General features: G+C 40.6%; 1 protein-coding gene across 1 annotated transcript in view; it reads right to left on the bottom strand.

Annotated features, from left to right (window-relative positions):
• OSTF1 (osteoclast stimulating factor 1) overlaps positions 1–17,203 on the bottom strand; it is a 47,983-nt gene extending 30,780 nt beyond the window's left edge. Inside the window, exon 1 of the mRNA XM_045562585.1 lies at positions 16,959–17,203. Coding sequence (XP_045418541.1) covers positions 16,959–16,992 — 34 coding nt within the window. The 5' untranslated portion in view covers positions 16,993–17,203. The remainder of the gene's footprint in view (positions 1–16,958) is intronic.
• Positions 17,204–17,360: the final 157 nt, after the last annotated feature.

Raw genomic sequence — 17,360 nt, 5'->3', positions numbered from 1 at the left:
CTCTTTTACAGGCAAAAGGAAAGAGAAATTTCTGCTTCTGAGGTATGCAAACATAATACATATCAGTGCACCTCTGAGGCCCAGGAACACCACTTAGAAAGACTTGGAGCTTACAAATTCAAACATAGAATTTCTAACCTATTTTATTCCCTGTTGGTGAAGAGTGGAGAAGCTTCTAGAGCAGCCGTCCCCAACCTTTTTGGCACCAGGGACCAGTTTCATGGAAGACAATTTTTCCACAGAGCGGGAAGGGGGGTGGTTTTAGGTTGATTCAAGTACATTACATTTATTGTGCAGTCAAACCTCTCTGCTAATGATAATCTGATAATCTGCAGCTGCTCCCCAGCGCTAGCATCATCTCCTCAGCTCCACCTCAGATCATCAGGCATTAGATTCTCATAAGGAGCCCGCAACCTAGATCCCTCACATGTGCAGTTTACAGCAGGGTTCACGCTCCTATGAGAATCTAATGCCGCCACTGATCTGACAGGAGGCGGAGCTCAGGTGGTGATGCAAGCGATGGGGAGCGGCTGTAAATACAGATTAAGCTTCACTCACTACCCCCCCAAACCTCCTGCTGTGTGGTGGCGGGGTGGGGAGCACAGTTCTGGAGAAAACCAGCATTAAAAAGGGACTGCTCACCATAAGGGACAGATATGCAATAAACAGCAAGAGGAGTGACCATTCAAAATATCAGACCTTGGTTACCTGTAGTAGATGGACTATTTCATTTACCTTCTGTTTAAGAATGCTGGGAAGCATGAGATATTTAAACGGCTTGCATTTAAAATGGCTGTGATAATTATTACATAACCACTACGATGGTAACAAAGAAAAATACTGACAATGAGATAAACTGTAGCACATTCAGACAATGGAATATTATTCTGCACTAAAAAGAAATGTGCTATCAAGCCATGAAAAGACATGGAGGAACCTTAAATGCATATTACTAAATGAAAGAACCCAGTCTGAAAAGGCTCCATACTATATGATTCCAACCATGACATTCTAGAAAAGGCAAAACGATGGAGACAGTGAAAAGACCAGTAGTTGTCAGGGGTTAGGAGGAGGGACGAACAGGTGGAGCACAGAGGATTTTTAGGGTGGCACAACTACTCTGTATGATACTGTAATGGTGGATACATTTGTCCACACCCATAGAAACTACAAGAAGACAAACCCTAATGTAAACTATGATAACTATGTGACAATGCAGGATCATTAATTCTAACAAATGTCTCCCTCTGATGTTGATAATGAAGGAGGCTATGCATGTGTGGGGGCAGGAGGATATGGGAAATCCCTGTGCCTGCCACTCAATGTTGCTGTAAACCTAAAACTGCTCTAAAAAATTGCCTATTCACTTTTTTAAAAAAATACTGACAATGCTAAGTGTTAACAAAGACATAGAACCATTGCAATTCTCAGACACTGCTAGTGGGAGTGTGAACTAGTACAGCCACTATAGAAAATTGTTTGGCAGTAGCATTAATTCATTTTTCATGAGTCTTAAGATGCCTTTGAGATGTCAAATTACATTTTTGGGAAAGGACATAATTAGAAAATCCTTCCCAGCATTTGTATGACCAAAATATTACATACAAAAATAATCTCTACCTAACTGTCTCACTGTTCCCAAAGGGCAGTGAGTGTCAACATTTTTAAACTGTGGGTCATGACTTATTAGTGAATTGTGAAACTAATTTAGTGGCTATTAAAAAAATTAAGTAGGACAGAAAAGAGCAGAGTACACTGTATTTATGAGACTGATGTACTGCCTACTGCGCTAAAGAGGCAGATGAGTACATTGTATTTAAAAGAAGTAATTACAGTTTTGTGAAATTTTTATTTCATTGGGAATGAACAGGTAGATAGCCAAATATTTAAGAAAATTACTAAATACACATTTTTGGCATGTTGCCACATGGCCAAATATTAAAATCAATATTTGCCAACGCTAAACGTGATTTTCACAGAATGAACTACTGGGATACAACAACAGACATGAAATTTTATTTTAAAAATTAATTATGATTATAATCTCATTAAATTCCAATAGACTCATTTGTAAGGTTTGATGTAAAAGGGCAGGAACTAAAATTCTTTGGCACTATCAACTGCAGCCTGATGGGACTTTTACAAAACTAAACAAATGCTCTCTCTGAAATGAGGTCTCTGAAGAAGCAAGACATTTTTGCACTAATTCTGCCAGTGTAGCTACTACTATAGGTGATGATGTTTCCAGCACATTAGTAAGCGCTCCTTCCTCCCTACTGGGAACCAACTGCGGTCAAGACTTGCCTTCTCTTCATCTCCTAGACTTGAAGAGTTGCTTAATGATGATGACGCAATTTCACTGAAGGTAATTCCACAAAGAATGTTCTACAAAATGTTTTCTACAGAATTATTAACGATTGCACTCTCTCAACATTAAATCTCAATCTATATCTCTAACTTTTTACTCTTTATATAATACTTTTTGAACCTATAACAGCCTTACAAGCATCATTAATTATTACAACAGTTTATTCTTCTAATAGTAAAATATACTTTTATACTTTCAACTGACAGAATATCGACATATAAGGCACAAAATATAAAGCACACATTCAGAATAAGTTACAATACATAAATCCATATGGCACGCCTGGTTTGCATTACTGGTACTGCCACAATGATTAGGCAGGAGGGTTACCTGTGCAATCTACAATCCTTGCTCAAGCAGAAGTCTTGATATGCCAGAAAAGATACTGAAGTAGGCATTCCACCATTTGGCCAGTCAGCCAAAGCTGAATGACAGATTTTGGAAGAAATGTGAGGCTAAGGTGAACTTCTGTCAAAAAAGGTTTGGAAGCCACTGCTCCAGACCATCTGATCAATCCCTTCCAGGTGGTCTAGTGGCTAGGATTCAGACCATCTGATCAAATTAGGAATTTGCTACAAGACTCTACAAAGAATGGGTAATATTTCCTCTACTTTGTGAATTTCAAAATTCAGCCAGTATATAAAAAATATTCTCTCATCTCTCCCAAAAGGAGATAGGTACACTCAATCTCAGAGCTCTCAAAAAGAAAGAAAAGGAAGAGAATTATTTGATCAAAAGAGAATTGTAAAAAACATGAATTTACTATATACATATAGTTTTTTCTTATTTATCTAACAACACACACGGAGTATTAATCTTCTTAATTTATACCCTGTGGGTGTAAAAAAAAAAATAGTGTCACCACCTCTGAATATTCTCAGGGTAAGTAAAAGGATTAACGTTATTTCTACTAAGTATATTTAAATTATTCTATTAAGCATTCATGATGAAACAGGATGTTTTCCACTCAAAAACAAAACAGACAGTATCCAAGAGTCAAGGCCATCATTTTTTGATTCCTAGGGTGATAGGAAACAGCTGTGCTCAGTTGGGCCGACACGGGATCCCCTGGGCTTTGTGGATTCCAAAGCCCATAAATGAGGTGATTAGCTCAGAACAGCCTTCTTGGCCTAGATCTCTATTGGTATCAGTCCAGAAAAGCCCACTGCTCTTGAAAATAAAAAGAGAGGCTATAATCCTTGGAAAGAAAACCATACTGTGAGCGTAACAACGTCCAAGAGTTTTTGATGTAAGGAATAAATTTCTTCCCTCATACTTATATTCTTGGATTAGTGAAATCAAATTCAGTCAGTGCTATTTGGACATATACCTTTAAAGGACATAACTAGCAGAAAAGACTATGAACGTGACATTTTCATCTCTCTTTCCTCCAACCATCACCTCTTCCCTGCCACTTCCCCTAGCCAATCCAAAAAAGAAAAAGAAAAAAAAACTCTAAAGAATTTGAAACGTGTCTTGACTTCAGCTGCAGAAATGGCAGACTTGTTAAAAACAGTAGCCAGTGTGTTTTCTGACAAGAGGGTTCTGTTTATTAACAGTGTGCCTTTCTAATCCATTTTTTCCTTTGCTTATACTTTTCAGTGCCTTTGAGCAACTTGGATACTTTTACATCTTGAGGGACCGGACCCGCCGGTTAATTCATTTCTCCTTCACCACAGAACATAAAACTCCCAAATAGCAGAGTTCAAAATTTCAAATGACGAGCTCTTTGCCAACTGTGTCCTGACTGGGAGCAATGGCCCCTAAAAACCCTTCATCCCAGGACAAACTGCTTACAGAGTTAATTTCAGGAAACCTTGGGAAAGAATGGAGGAAACTGAAATTCAAAAAAAAAAAAAACAAAGGCCACCTTCTGCAAAAGCCAAGATCAGTCCGAGGGCTGACCCATGACAGCAATGCCTGATTTTGTATGACCCCTGAGCTAAGAATGGTTTTACATTTTTAAACAGATGGGAAGAAAATGAAAAGAAAAACAGTATTTCATGACATGTGAAAATGATCTGAAATTCAAATTGCAGTATCTATGAATAAAGTTTTATTGGAACACAGCCATTCACTTGCTTTTTGTCTGTGCCTGCTTTCACAAAATACGATGGCAGAGTTGAGTAGCTGTAATACAGAACATTATGTGGCCCACAAAGGCTAAAATATTTACTATCTGGCCCTTTACAGATAATGTTTACCGACCCTTATCCTATGGTCCCCTTTTCCTGTAAGTTAGAAGTCAGACAAAAGGAGCACACGCCACAGCATGAAAAGCTGGGGCTCCAAATATGCCTCTCACTGACCCCAAACCCAATCTGGGTCTCAGCCTCCTCCTATATAAAATGATTGGTTGGGCAAATGACTCTATATATCCAAGATTAGAGACAGTAAATCCCTAACACTAAAATCTTTAATCCAAAACTAAATTACCCTTCTAGAAAAAAAAATTGCCCTTCTAAGCTCACATTTACAGTATACTTACCATGGGCTGGACACCATGCAAGACACTAACTTGCAGCAATTTATTTCATCCTCAAAACAATCCCCTGATGTAAATACTCTATGAACCCCATTTTACAGCTGAGAAAACTGATGTTAGAGAGTGTAAGTAACTAGTCCAGGTCCACAGGTCCACACAGCTAGGGAGCAGTAGCGAAGAGGCTTAAACCCAGGCCATCTGGCTCCAGAGCCCATGCTCTGAACACTGCTCAGAGAGATCTGAGATTTTAATGTTAGCACCCAAGGAATAAATGACACTAAACAAATTAATATTTGTAAAATCTTGAGTGTATTTCCTGATGCATTGTATGTGCCCATAAATGTTAGTTATTATTAATTATTGCACCTTTTTACCTTATTTTGGGGCTCATTCCTTGTTTCTGTCCTCACTGTTATCAAAATCCTAGTCCTGTATATTATAAATTTATCATTTACAATATCCCAGCAAGAGATATCCTAATGCTTCTGTAAAGCAAAGCATAGCATCTAACATTATGTCCCTCAAGAGTTACTAAAGAATTAAATATGAATTTAAAAATGTCACTTTTGAAGCCTATGTCTATGAATATAGAATTACTTATAGAAAAAAGAGAAATGCACGAATGTGTAAATGTATACATATGTTGGAATACAGGTTACCATAATATAAAAAAAAGTTTATTATTTCCCTTAAAAATTAGCTTTTGGGGGATATATTTATGTTTTGTTGTTATATTAAAAAAGGCTGGTAGTAATATTATACGTGCTATCAGCTATGTAAAACAAAAATATGCATAGAAGAAAAACTGGAAAGAAACAACACCAAAACGTTAACAGTTATCTCTGGGTGGTAGAACTATGAGTCATATTTACTTGCTTCTTTATTTTCTAAATTGTCTACAATGAATAGAATTCCATGCACAACATAAAAATGTGTTCTCTTTTGATGTGCTATTGGAGAATAACTTACAAGTAACCTGTATTTTCATTTATCAGCAAAGTATTTATTAACATGAGTCCTCCTTTGTTTTCTTTTTCTCCCTGACCTTGCCATGAAAAAAACTGGTGGAGAGTTAAGCAACTACAATGCCAAGTACACCCACGAAACAGAGAAGACAGGGACACGCAAGGTAACACAGTGAGCAGACTCCCGGGGTCAGTGCAGGCTCTCATAGGGGGTGAACATCTACTTTGATTCTGGAAAGATAACAGCAATTACTGAAGCAAAGAGGGCAGCATGGGGCAGTTCCAGAATAAAGAGCAGTACAAAGACACACACACGGGCTGGAGGTAGCAGGTGTGGTCTAGGAACGTACCTGAAGCCTGGAGTAGAAAATGGTGACAGGTTAGGCTGGGGGCCTGAGCATACGCTAGGGTTTCTCAAACCCTTTGGGGACCCACAGGAATAAATATACTGCACATCCCAGGACACACACACACACACACACACACACACTCTCATAAAACTTCAAAAAGCTTTTACAAAAAATTCTTATCCTTACTTTGAGTGATTCACTCTGATATTTGTTTGTTTTTATTCTATTTTCTTTCTTTCAGGATGCTAGTAGTCATACTGACTTCATAATCTATTGGGTCACCACTCGCAGTGTGAAAAAACACCAGGATAGAGCATTTAGTATATATGAATGTGTGTAACAGCGTGTAGAGACTAAACGGAAAATTTCCAGATTTAGATACCTGGTACTATTAGCAACAATAAAATGCTCTCAGAATGTATTAAAAATGGCCTCGTCTTACCCCTCTATAAAGACACATCCTAGCAAGACATTATGATAAAAATGTCCTTTATTTATAGCAGAACCCCTTTCAAACCTGGTAGAGACAAGGATATACACGGTATCTAGGAAAAAAAGAAAAGAGAATCACTAGAGACAGAATTGAGTTTAAGCTAGGTGCTCAATCAAAGCTGACTCGATAAACACACAGGGCTCAAATCTGTAGCTGAGGGTATTTTACTATTTCTAGTTAATACTAGAACTCTGGCATAATAGTACAAACTCTGGACACGTGAGGAGGATTATAAGACACAAGAGGAAAAAGTAAAGAGCAAAGAATCAGCAGTATCTTTGAAAACTGAGCCCCTCTCCGTTCAGAAGACAAAAGGATTCAAATTTTCTTATGTAGCACCCACAAGAGACCCCACAAAAGTCCAACCTCAGATTATAACAGAACCAAAAAGAGGTAAGTGAGTGTAGAGAAGCCATCTATAAGAAACCAACAAGATGCCCAAAACATTTCATTTCTTCCAAGATCTGCTCACTAAGACAACAGCGTTTAAACTGGAAATTGTTTCCCTAATTGCATCTTCATTCAAGGCCCAGAAACACTACTCCAAAAGGTTTGCATGTGTTCCTTTCATAAAAGTGGCAAGGCTTGCCTAGAGGCCTGGAAATATTGCACATGACACCTCTACCCGCCCCTGTACTCCAGGGCCAGAGCTGGCATGTCGTTGATGGCTCAGTCCAAGCAGTCCAGGTCTGGAGGTCCTTTCCAGCTTGGCCTGGCCCAGAAAGTCAGGATTGTTTACGGAAAGGTGGGGCTAGACAGAACTTAGGAGGGTCTGGAAAGATCGAAGAAGTCCAAGTGAATCCCAAAAAGGCCAGGGGATACTTTTAACCCAAAGAAATGTCAAGGTGTCTTCCCAAACCAGTTCAGATCTTGGGAAGAGGAAGAGGGACTCAAGAAAACAGAGTCCTTCTGGATTTCCCCAGAGAATGACAAGGCCAGACAAATGAAAAGCTGTGGTTTTCTGGAGGTGTATTTAAAATACGGTAAATTACAGGACGATTCCTGTGGAAATCCCTCTTTCTCTCAAGGCCTTGGTGGGGGTAGTAAGAGCTATGACGACACCCATAAAAGTCACATACTGACCTCCAGCCCCTCCAAAGCCTAAGGCCACACCCATCTCTGAGATTGCAAATGCTAAGTTTTTTTTTTAAAACTCTTTTTCACTAATGGAAACCCAGAAGATCACTTTATCTTTTTATGAACATGGGGACACGGATTGGGGAAGGTGGGCGATGGACATGGTAAAATTTGCCGTTAATCTTCGAGGAATGCCCTTGGTCCCCTCCCAACCCCTGGGACTGCAGAACTATTTGCTGTTTAAGATGTGGATGGGGTGACAGTGAAAATAACCTCTCTCCCCACAGGGACAGAAGAGGCGAAGAGTCAGTGCTCTCTGGGGAAGTGGCTTGCCACCAATATGCAGCGGTCATCTAAATTGTAGGCTTTCAAATTAAACACTAGGAATCTGCTCTCCTCCTATGCCCCTTGTCCACACACACAAGTGGCCTGCTATCTCGTTGCCATGTGTCCTAACAAATTGCCATTCTTTACCTTTGGTTTTAAGGATAGCTAGTGGAAAACTAACACTTGAGCATAATTTTTAACTATGAATAGAATGATTTTTGTTTGAATTCTAAAGCCACAGCAATAAAATTTATTCCCATTAGTGTAATTCTATGTTCTTAAAATTGCCATTATATCAGGATCCCTATAAATATATAAATGTTATTTTCTTTAAAAAAAAAAAAAAAAGAGGTTTCTGGTTTCTGCCAGTGTAACTGGCAGAGTGATGGGTGGACTGAAAACCAATCTCTTAGAAGACTCATCCTCCCTCTTCTAGAGAGAAGCACTGAAAACTCTCCTCCCTGGAATCAAATATGAGAATGTCTATAAAGCAAGGCTGAACTTGAATCCAGGGCTTAAAACTGTCACTTCCAAAAGAGATGGGGAAAAAATAGGATAGAAAAAGAAAGGAGGATTCTGAATGATATTCTGCATAGAGAATTAATTTCTAAAACCTAGTAGAAGACAGGTCTCAGATCTCAGGTCTACAGAGTTGAGTTATAATCAACTAATTTTAATTACTGAGTTATAATCAACTTTACATTTTCCAAACATAAAAGTCCTTAATGTCTCGATGGCCATTCATGAATGATCACATTTTGGTCACTGCAAGAGTCTCACTGGAATCTGTGCATATAGAACCCCAAACACATCCTTGCAGGGCTATCCCAGTGTTCTCTTTCTCTAGACAGCTGCAAAACAAAACAAGACAAAACAAAACAAAAATGCTGCCTTACGTAGCCAAAGCCTAAGTGAAATCATATCAGACCTAATTATTAATACATTATGCCCCCTCCTTAACCCTCATCCTATCCTTTCCACTCTCTCTTTGTTTTTCATGGACTTATGAAAAGCCCTTGTTTAATTCCTCCACATTTTTCTATTCACATGACACTGAGCACTGAGAGTAGCTGGCAGTGGGGTGGGAGATAATAAAAAGTGGCCCTGGAGTCTTGGGGAAGCAGCACAGAATGAAATTATTTACCAATTTGAGAAATTATTTGAAAGCCCAGTCTAAGGCAATGAAGATAATTAGAATCACATTTAGCATCAGATGAAGAAACTGAGGCCCAGAGTAGTCTAGTGACTTACCAAGGTCACCTAGCAAGTTAACCAAAAAATTGGGACCAGAAGTTCATCCCAAAGTGAATGTTTAATTTCCATTACTATACTCTGCCTCCTCCTCCTCCAAGGCATAGCTTGATCCTATAATATCCCCTATAAGAGAGGCTTTATGCCTAAAGTCCCATCATTAAAGAGTCATTCATTTTAAAAGGGAATTCCTTCTTGGAATTTTGTTTTTAGCTTATCTTACATTTAATGTAAGTACCTTTGGGAAGAGAATGACAATAAATCAATGATTGGTTTAACATTGACGGTGAATTTGTTCATCAGTTGAGAAGCAGTGAATTTGTTCTCAGGGGCCCTATGGAATTGAGAGAAAAGGAAACCAAGTTCCAGTTGTCCCAGGGATTCTTTTTCTCTCTTTCTTTTTTTTTTTTTTAGAGACGGGTCTGGCTCTTGCTCAGCCTGGTCTCGCACTCCTGAGCTCAAGCGATCCTCCTCCTGCCTTGTCCTCCCAGAGTGCTAGGATTACAGGCATGAGCCATTGTGCTGGGCCTGAGTCCTGGGGATTCTTTAGGACCCACATATTTAGATGCAGAATTGGTCCCCAAGAGTGGGAAAGGCTTCAGATGGGAGAGCTTCCCCGAAAGAGGAAGTGGGCAGTCTCTATAAGCAATGACTCCACTTTACATTTCAGCTTAAGGCAGGCCCCGTTTCTTGTGAGCAGCTGCTTGGGTGACTTAGATTCAGAACCTGAATGCAGAGGATTAAAAGAGAATGTTTTATTCCCCAACAGAAAAATAAGGTTGAAAATTTTAAGTTTGGCACACCATTCAGAATATGACCTTTGGAGGGAATGGTTTCTGTTGCAATGTTTCACAGCCATTTTCCTTGCCTGAGAAGTAAGAATAGTTTCAGTTTAGGTTCTCCCAGGCCTACCATCAGACAAAGCTGAGCACTAACTCATCAAAATGATAGGCCCAAAAAGTAGTAAAAGATTATGTGCTAGCCAGAAAATTCTGTAAACCTGGGTGGTCAACATTTCAGAGATAATCGTTAAGAGTCTGGTTTTCACGCAAGGTAAGATAAGACTCTGAAATCTTCCAAATCCCCTAAAGTCTGAGATACCTGCCAACTATGTCAAAGGCTAGAGAGGCTTCTCTCAGCCAGTCCACCCTCACCCATGCTCAGTGAGCTAGAGTTTGGAAGCACCTTTTCCCCAAATATGGATTTAGTCAGGAAGTTCCTAGAAGACAGACAAACCAGAATAACCTCCAGTTTGAAGTCATTTCTTTGTCTTATGGGAGTGAATTGATTCAAGGCCTTGATGGGGAGCCAGGAATCCCGAAATAGAACCCAGGAGTTTCTCAGAACCAAGCAAAATTCCTGGAGTGCAGGGATGCCAGAAAGACCCTCTCTAAGGTGTCTTCGGCTGAGGCAGCCCCTTTAGCATGCGTATAATGTGAGTTGGTTAGAAGGGCTCCCTTAACTTGAATTCAAATTGCCTTCAGGCTCCCTGGAAGTCAGGAGCACTAGGCAGAAAAGATGCACATTAAGTGCATTCTTGGGTCCCAAGAATATAAAATCAAAATAGCTTATCAAATTACAAGGGAAGCTAAAGAGTTTTAAAATCCCATGCCAATCAAAATGCATAAATCTATCCCCCAACTCCTATCCTAAGTTGAGAAATTTGCCTTGTGGCTTTCTAAACATTCTACAGATGCCCAAATATAAAGTAGGAAATGACTAGGTGGCCACAGCAGTCACACCAGTAACTTGTTTAGTTGATTTCAAAAGTGCTAAACTTCTTTAACTCATGGCTGCAAACTAAAAACCTACAGCTATTGTTAACTATGACAAACAGATAAGTGACCTGCACAGAGAGCTGATGTGTACATTTAAATTCTTGCTTTTTTTTTTTCTTTTTTTGGAGGCAGAGTCTCACTTTGTCACCAGGGCTACACTGCAGTGGTGTCATCACAGCTCACAGCAACCTCAAACTCCCGGGCTCAAGCTATCTTCCTGCCTCAGCCTCCCAAGTAGCTGGCACTACAGGCATGTGCCACCATGCTCTGCTAATTTTTCCATTATTATTATTTTTTTTTTTTGTAGATACGTGGTCTCACTCTTGTTCAGTATGGTCTTAAACTCCGGACTTCAAGCAATTCTCCCACCTCGGCCTCCCAGAGTTCTAGGATTACAGGCATGAGCCACTGCGCCTGGCTTAAATTCTCGTTTTCTATGTGCACGAGTACCATTTTCCATAAATTGTTACACTAGGCAAATGGCTTTCTCTTGAATACAGAAAAAAAAATTCTCCAGTTTGCAGTTCCATATGCATGCACCAAGTTTCCTTGGCTTTTCTGAGAGAAGCTCAGCCCCTATGCAGTCAGGCAAATGTGGACAGGAGGATGTGCTAAGTTATTTCATTTCTGCCTGAGTCAAATGACTTTTCCCCTTTGCTGCCCAGCAAATTCTTATTCAGCATTCAGGACCCTGCTTAAATTACCCCTCTTCTAAATCAGCTTCTCAGCTTCCTTAAGTTCCTTGTTCCCAGCCCTCTGATCACACTTTGATAATGTCTCCTACAACATGCATTGTAATCTTTCTGTTTAAGACATGCTTACACATTTTTAGTAGAGAAGTAAACTGACATGACTTCTTTGGAAAGCAATTTGGAAATGTCTATGAAAATGACACTGCACATATCCTCTGACACAACAAATCCCACTGCCAGGACTTTATCCCATGGATTTACACTGTAAGCAACAATAAGGCTATTCTGATACTATTTGTTATAACAAAAGATCAAAAATAAACTAAATGCACATTAATAGCCATCTGGTTAAATAAGTGCAGTAGAATGCCATACAGTTGGCACTCTCCATATTAATATTTGCAATACTTTTGAAATTCTTTGTTTCATTGAGAATCTTTACTTGACAGCTCACTCACAACAGCCCACTGAAAGGTCTCTGTATCTTTTTGTAAAATGTATTTTCTCTTCCCCTGTGCCATAAGCAAGTGAGAACTTTGGCAACAGTCTCTTATGCCTGAGATATAAGGTAGCATCAGAAAATCTCCCTGCACTAGTCACATGGAAGTCAAGCCATGGGAATGCTGAAACACAAGAGATAGGAAATTTCACTATTTCTAGAAGTGCTGATCAGACAAACACAGCCTCCAGCTTTTGCTACTTTATAATAAAGGTACAAGAAGAGCCCAACTACAGTCTCTCCCACCACCTTCTTCCAGACAAAACGACTTTATCATATATCAAGACTTTTTATGTATCTGTCATTTATAAACAGTTTAGTGGCTGTGCAGTTACAAAGGACTCAGAAAATATGCAGTCTAATAGTCTAATACAGATCCAATGAAAGAGGACAGTTACAGTTATACAAAGCAAATGCCAGTGACACAACTGCATAAGTTAATAAACCCAACAAAAGTGGGTCCAACCCAGTAGAATCTCTCACGAGGTTCTCTGCCCCAAAATGCACAGATTCAAGTGAAATCTTATGTTCCATTCCCAGGTCACACCAACCACTAACTAGCTTTGAGACCTTGAGTAGTTTACTTTACCTCACTAAGTACTACTCATCCATAAAACAGGGCCATTAGGAGCCACCTCACAGGAAAGTCAGAATAATTAAAGGAGACAGACCATATAAAGTGCTTGGTACAGTGCCTGACACATAGGGTCAAATAAATGTTAATTATTACTACCATCAACATCATTCTGGAATTTTCAAGATGATTCTCAGACTTTATTCTGCCATCAGGTATAAATGCAGCATCAAGTTTACGAGAGAAAACTATTCATGTGCATATTTCAAAGCCAACCGCATATTCTCAGCTTTGATTAATTCCTTTATCCGGGGGGAAAAAATTATACAAAAATTGAGATCATTTTAGATGAAGAAGTTTTTCCTCTCGGTCGTGTTATTTAAGCAGCGTATGTGTGATGCCTTTGAAGTTTTATGATTTTTTTTACCATGAATAACAAAAGAACCCAAAACACTGACATTTGCTTCTTGAAAGTTCCATGCATTTATTTTCCCAAGACACATGAAATATTTATGTTGCTTTACTTTCACCACCAAAATCAATAAGCCATTTGAAAGAAATGGCCAAAGTCAGACATCAGATTTCCAACTACAATGGAGAGTTATTGAATCCAGTCAAAATGAGATGATTTTAAGGTCCAAATCTCATTCAATATCCTTTGGCCTATCCTTACATCAAGTTTCAGAATAAAGTCTCTAAAAAAGTCTTTAAGTGCTGTCTTCTATACTTGACAAGTCAGGCAGATTCACCCAAACTGAACTTCAAGCTTCCTGAGGGTGGCTGAAAACAACATATATGCTGTATGTATAAAATCGAGAGGTTTTGCTGGTTCAGAAAAAGGAAAGCAGGGTCCCACAAAGAATGAGTTGAAGACCATTAAATTGCAACTCATCTTAGCAGACAGAGTACCATGGTGGCACCACTAACAATTAAAGGGGAGGGTTTCAATGGCAGACCTTGAGTGGCCAAAAGTGATCCTATAGAAAAAAATCAGTAAGCAAGGAAAGGTCAGCTGTGACAGAATTGATTTTTCAAGCAGAATGTAGGTAATACTACACAGACTGTTGAAAACATATGACAGCCAAAAGCAAGACACTTAAAACCGAAGCTGAGAAAACATTCTGAGGATAATTGTTTTTCTTTTTTGAATGTCATGGATTTGAAAAAGAAAATTCAACCAAATGTAAATAATGATTATCATCAGATGATAGGAATGATTTGTATATTTTTATTAATATTTATTTATTGTTTATCTGTACTATATTTTCCAAATCTTCTATATTACCCAGTCCACTCCAACACTTTAAGAGAACCCATGGGAAAAGTTTGTCTCAGATCTCAAGGCCATTAAAATAACTACTTCTCAGAGCAAATAACACATTTTAATTTTATGAGCACTGGGAATCTTGTCATTGATCTTTTTTCTGTCTGCCTGAAGCTGAGGGCCAAATCTACAGCCCTCCTTTAGTAACTTTGTTGGATCTTATGACATACGTGTCCGTCTGTAAGCTAACTTTTCCTCTCATTTCCTCTTATTATTCCTCCCTCCTCCTACATGACTTTGCTTTATATTTCTTTCTCTCTCTCTCTCTCTCCCCCTCTCTCAGATAATTTGTATTTTGAGAAGTCCTTTTGGGATGAGGCAGGGTAATAATAAACCAAAAATTAAATACACCCCTCCTCCCCCAATTCCAAGCTTGCTTCGTACATTCTCACCCATGTTAGCTTGCCTGCAGGACAAGAAACTAAAGTGCAGCACCACCCTCCTTACTGCTACCCACCAAGGAGTCACCTTTATATGCATTTGGGACAAGTCTGACTGAGGACCAGAGGCCCCTTCCTTCCCACTTCCTGCCCACCAGCTCTCACATACGCATGACCACCAATGTGAATTGTATACTGTGACCTAAGGCATTAAGGCAGAATAGCATAATGGTTAACAGCACAGACTTGAAGCCAAACTAAGTGGGTTCTAATCCTGTCTACTACCCCCACCCCCAGCTGCTGACTTTAGACAAGTTAACTAACCATTCTGTGCAACTTCAGTTCCCCACCTGTGCAATGGGAATAATAACAGCACTGAACTGACAGGGTTATTGGGAGGAGCAAATGTGTAAATACATGTAAAAGTGTCTAGACCAGTGCCTAACACACAGTAAATGTGGGACAGTACTATAAGAGGACACTTCTGTTTTCGATTAAGTCAGCCCACACAAAGTTTCAAGTCTGATTGACAGTAATATTTCTCACTGTAAATTACTAAACCTACAAACCAGTTTCTATGGTGACTTTAATTGTGTTTGGATCTCATTTATAAATTCATGTGGAGTTAAAGTTCTCTCTAAACCACAGTCATGTTTAACCATGTGCTTTCTCATTTACCGAAGAGAAGGAGAAAGCAGTGATGTCAGACAACAAAAATGGTTCTTGGGAGTGTAACCCCAACTGGTAACAGGATAGTCCCTAACCACACGCAAGTGTGCATGAATATCCAAGTATACATACACTCCTGCATGTATGTGTGCATCACACACATCCCTGTCAATGTCCCTCCAGATACAACACAGACATCATTTAATATGTCTGGAGAGATGAAAAACCTCACGCAATGTGTCTCAGGACTTTCTTTAAAATAAGGTATTTTGTTCTGCTTGAGCACAACAGTGAAAAAAAAGAATGAAAGAAAGAAAAGCAAAAATAAGGCACTTTGTTTAGCTATCAAAGAACAACTCTGCTTTGTTAGATACTAGAGGTCCTAATTTACATCAGAGTTTAGAAAGCTGCTACCTCATCCAAAGCACTTAAAATGCAAACTTCTCATCGGATTCCACACTTAATGCAGTGCAGAGCTCAACTCTAGCCACACCCCATCTCTGCTCAAGGCAGAGCCTGTCTCGGCTACTTCCTTCACACGCAGCCCACCAAGATTTAAGTCCTCAGTGAATAACTATTCTACACATGTGAGTATGTAATAATTTTCCAATAAAAAGACTTGATACTGCCACTGTATGATTGCAAAGAAAGAAAACTGGATAATTATGAAAGCTGTAGTGCTTAACCAAAGTTTAAGAAAATTAATCACTGAAACTTACCTCCTGCAACGAAAGTTACTTAAAAATTCGATTTAAATAAACTAAGTTTAAGCTTTCACTATGCTGAAATTACACAAGTTTGGAAGGAAAACCCGGAGAGTACATCGGAGCCATTTACCTTCCATTTCCAGCGTTTCCTTTAAGTCCCTACCCAAATGAACGCACCTGAGTTTGTTACAGTATTTAATTCAAATGCGTCAGTCTCTTTTAAATTCCCTTGTTTCTCCATGTCACAGAAAATATTCTAAGAACAGAATCAAAAGTGAACAAGGACTCGCGGCCAAGAAAACTGCTTTGAGGAACTTAGTAATCTCACCCCTCTCCGGTCTAGCACGCCAAAGTCTTCGGGAGAGCGGAGGCAAAGGACATGTACTGCATGATAAAGTGACACTTCGGAATAGTCACAGCCGAGATTACTCTGCCGCATCCTAGCTTCCTCCCGCCAGCAGCATGAGTACAGAGTTTTCCAAATGCTCTTCCCAAGCTCCCGAGGTCAATTTCAAACTCTGCCCCTCTCACGAGTCCCGAAGGAGGCTCGCTCACCCACTCCACCCTGCAAGCAGCAACGCACTTCCCGTTCGCTCTGGCCGGTCAAGAAACCTAACTTGACAGTGACACACTAAGAAAAGAGGAAGTGGCTAAAGGCCATTTCAAGACATATTTATTTATTTATTTTTTAAGGAAATCAATGGTCCTGTCTTTCCGGAAAACTTCAATGGGACGTTACCATCACACCGGCTGGAAAGTTGCAGCGAATGACAATGTTGCAACACCGAGGGCAACTCCTCTTTTAAAATATGTATTCTTTAAATCCTCGAAATCCTCTCGCTATCAAAAGTGATCTCTCCCCTGTACCGAACGCAACGAAGCTGAGAGCTGCCACCCTGGTGGGTCCGATCTCGGACGCGGGGCTGCGGGCGGGGTGCGTGCCTGGTCCGCCGGGCCAAGTGGCAGAGGAAGCGCGCGGCCCAGCGGCGGCCAGGGGACCGGGCGAGCGCCTGCCTTACCTGGTTTGACTGGTTTGGGTGGTGGCTTCGACATCTCGCTTCCTTGGGCGGCTAATCCTAAAGACCACGCCGAAAAGCCAACCGATCGCCCCGCCAGCCGGCGCTCCGGGCACCCCGAAGTTTCCTTTTGACCGGTTTGCAGCCGTGCGCCTTCGAGGACCCGCGCCCACCCCTGGCTGCGGGGAGCGCGGACGCAGGCAGAGCGGCTCGGCCGAGTGCCCCGCCCCGTCCTGCGGCCGCCGGAGCCGCCCCGAGCGCGCGCCGGGCGGACGAGGAAGTGGACGCCGCCTCGCCGAGCGCCGATTGGCTCCCGGGCTGGCAGCTTCGCCGCGGCGGGGGCGCGGGCGGCGCGCACGGGGGCGGAACCAGCCGGAGCCGAGCGAGGGCGCCGCGGGCACGCGC

This window comes from Lemur catta, chromosome 10 (genome assembly GCF_020740605.2).
Source record: "Lemur catta isolate mLemCat1 chromosome 10, mLemCat1.pri, whole genome shotgun sequence".
NCBI classification, from domain to species: domain Eukaryota; kingdom Metazoa; phylum Chordata; class Mammalia; order Primates; family Lemuridae; genus Lemur; species Lemur catta.
The sequence above is the reverse complement of the archived record's forward strand: the minus strand, read 5'-3'. Positions and strand labels throughout refer to the sequence as shown.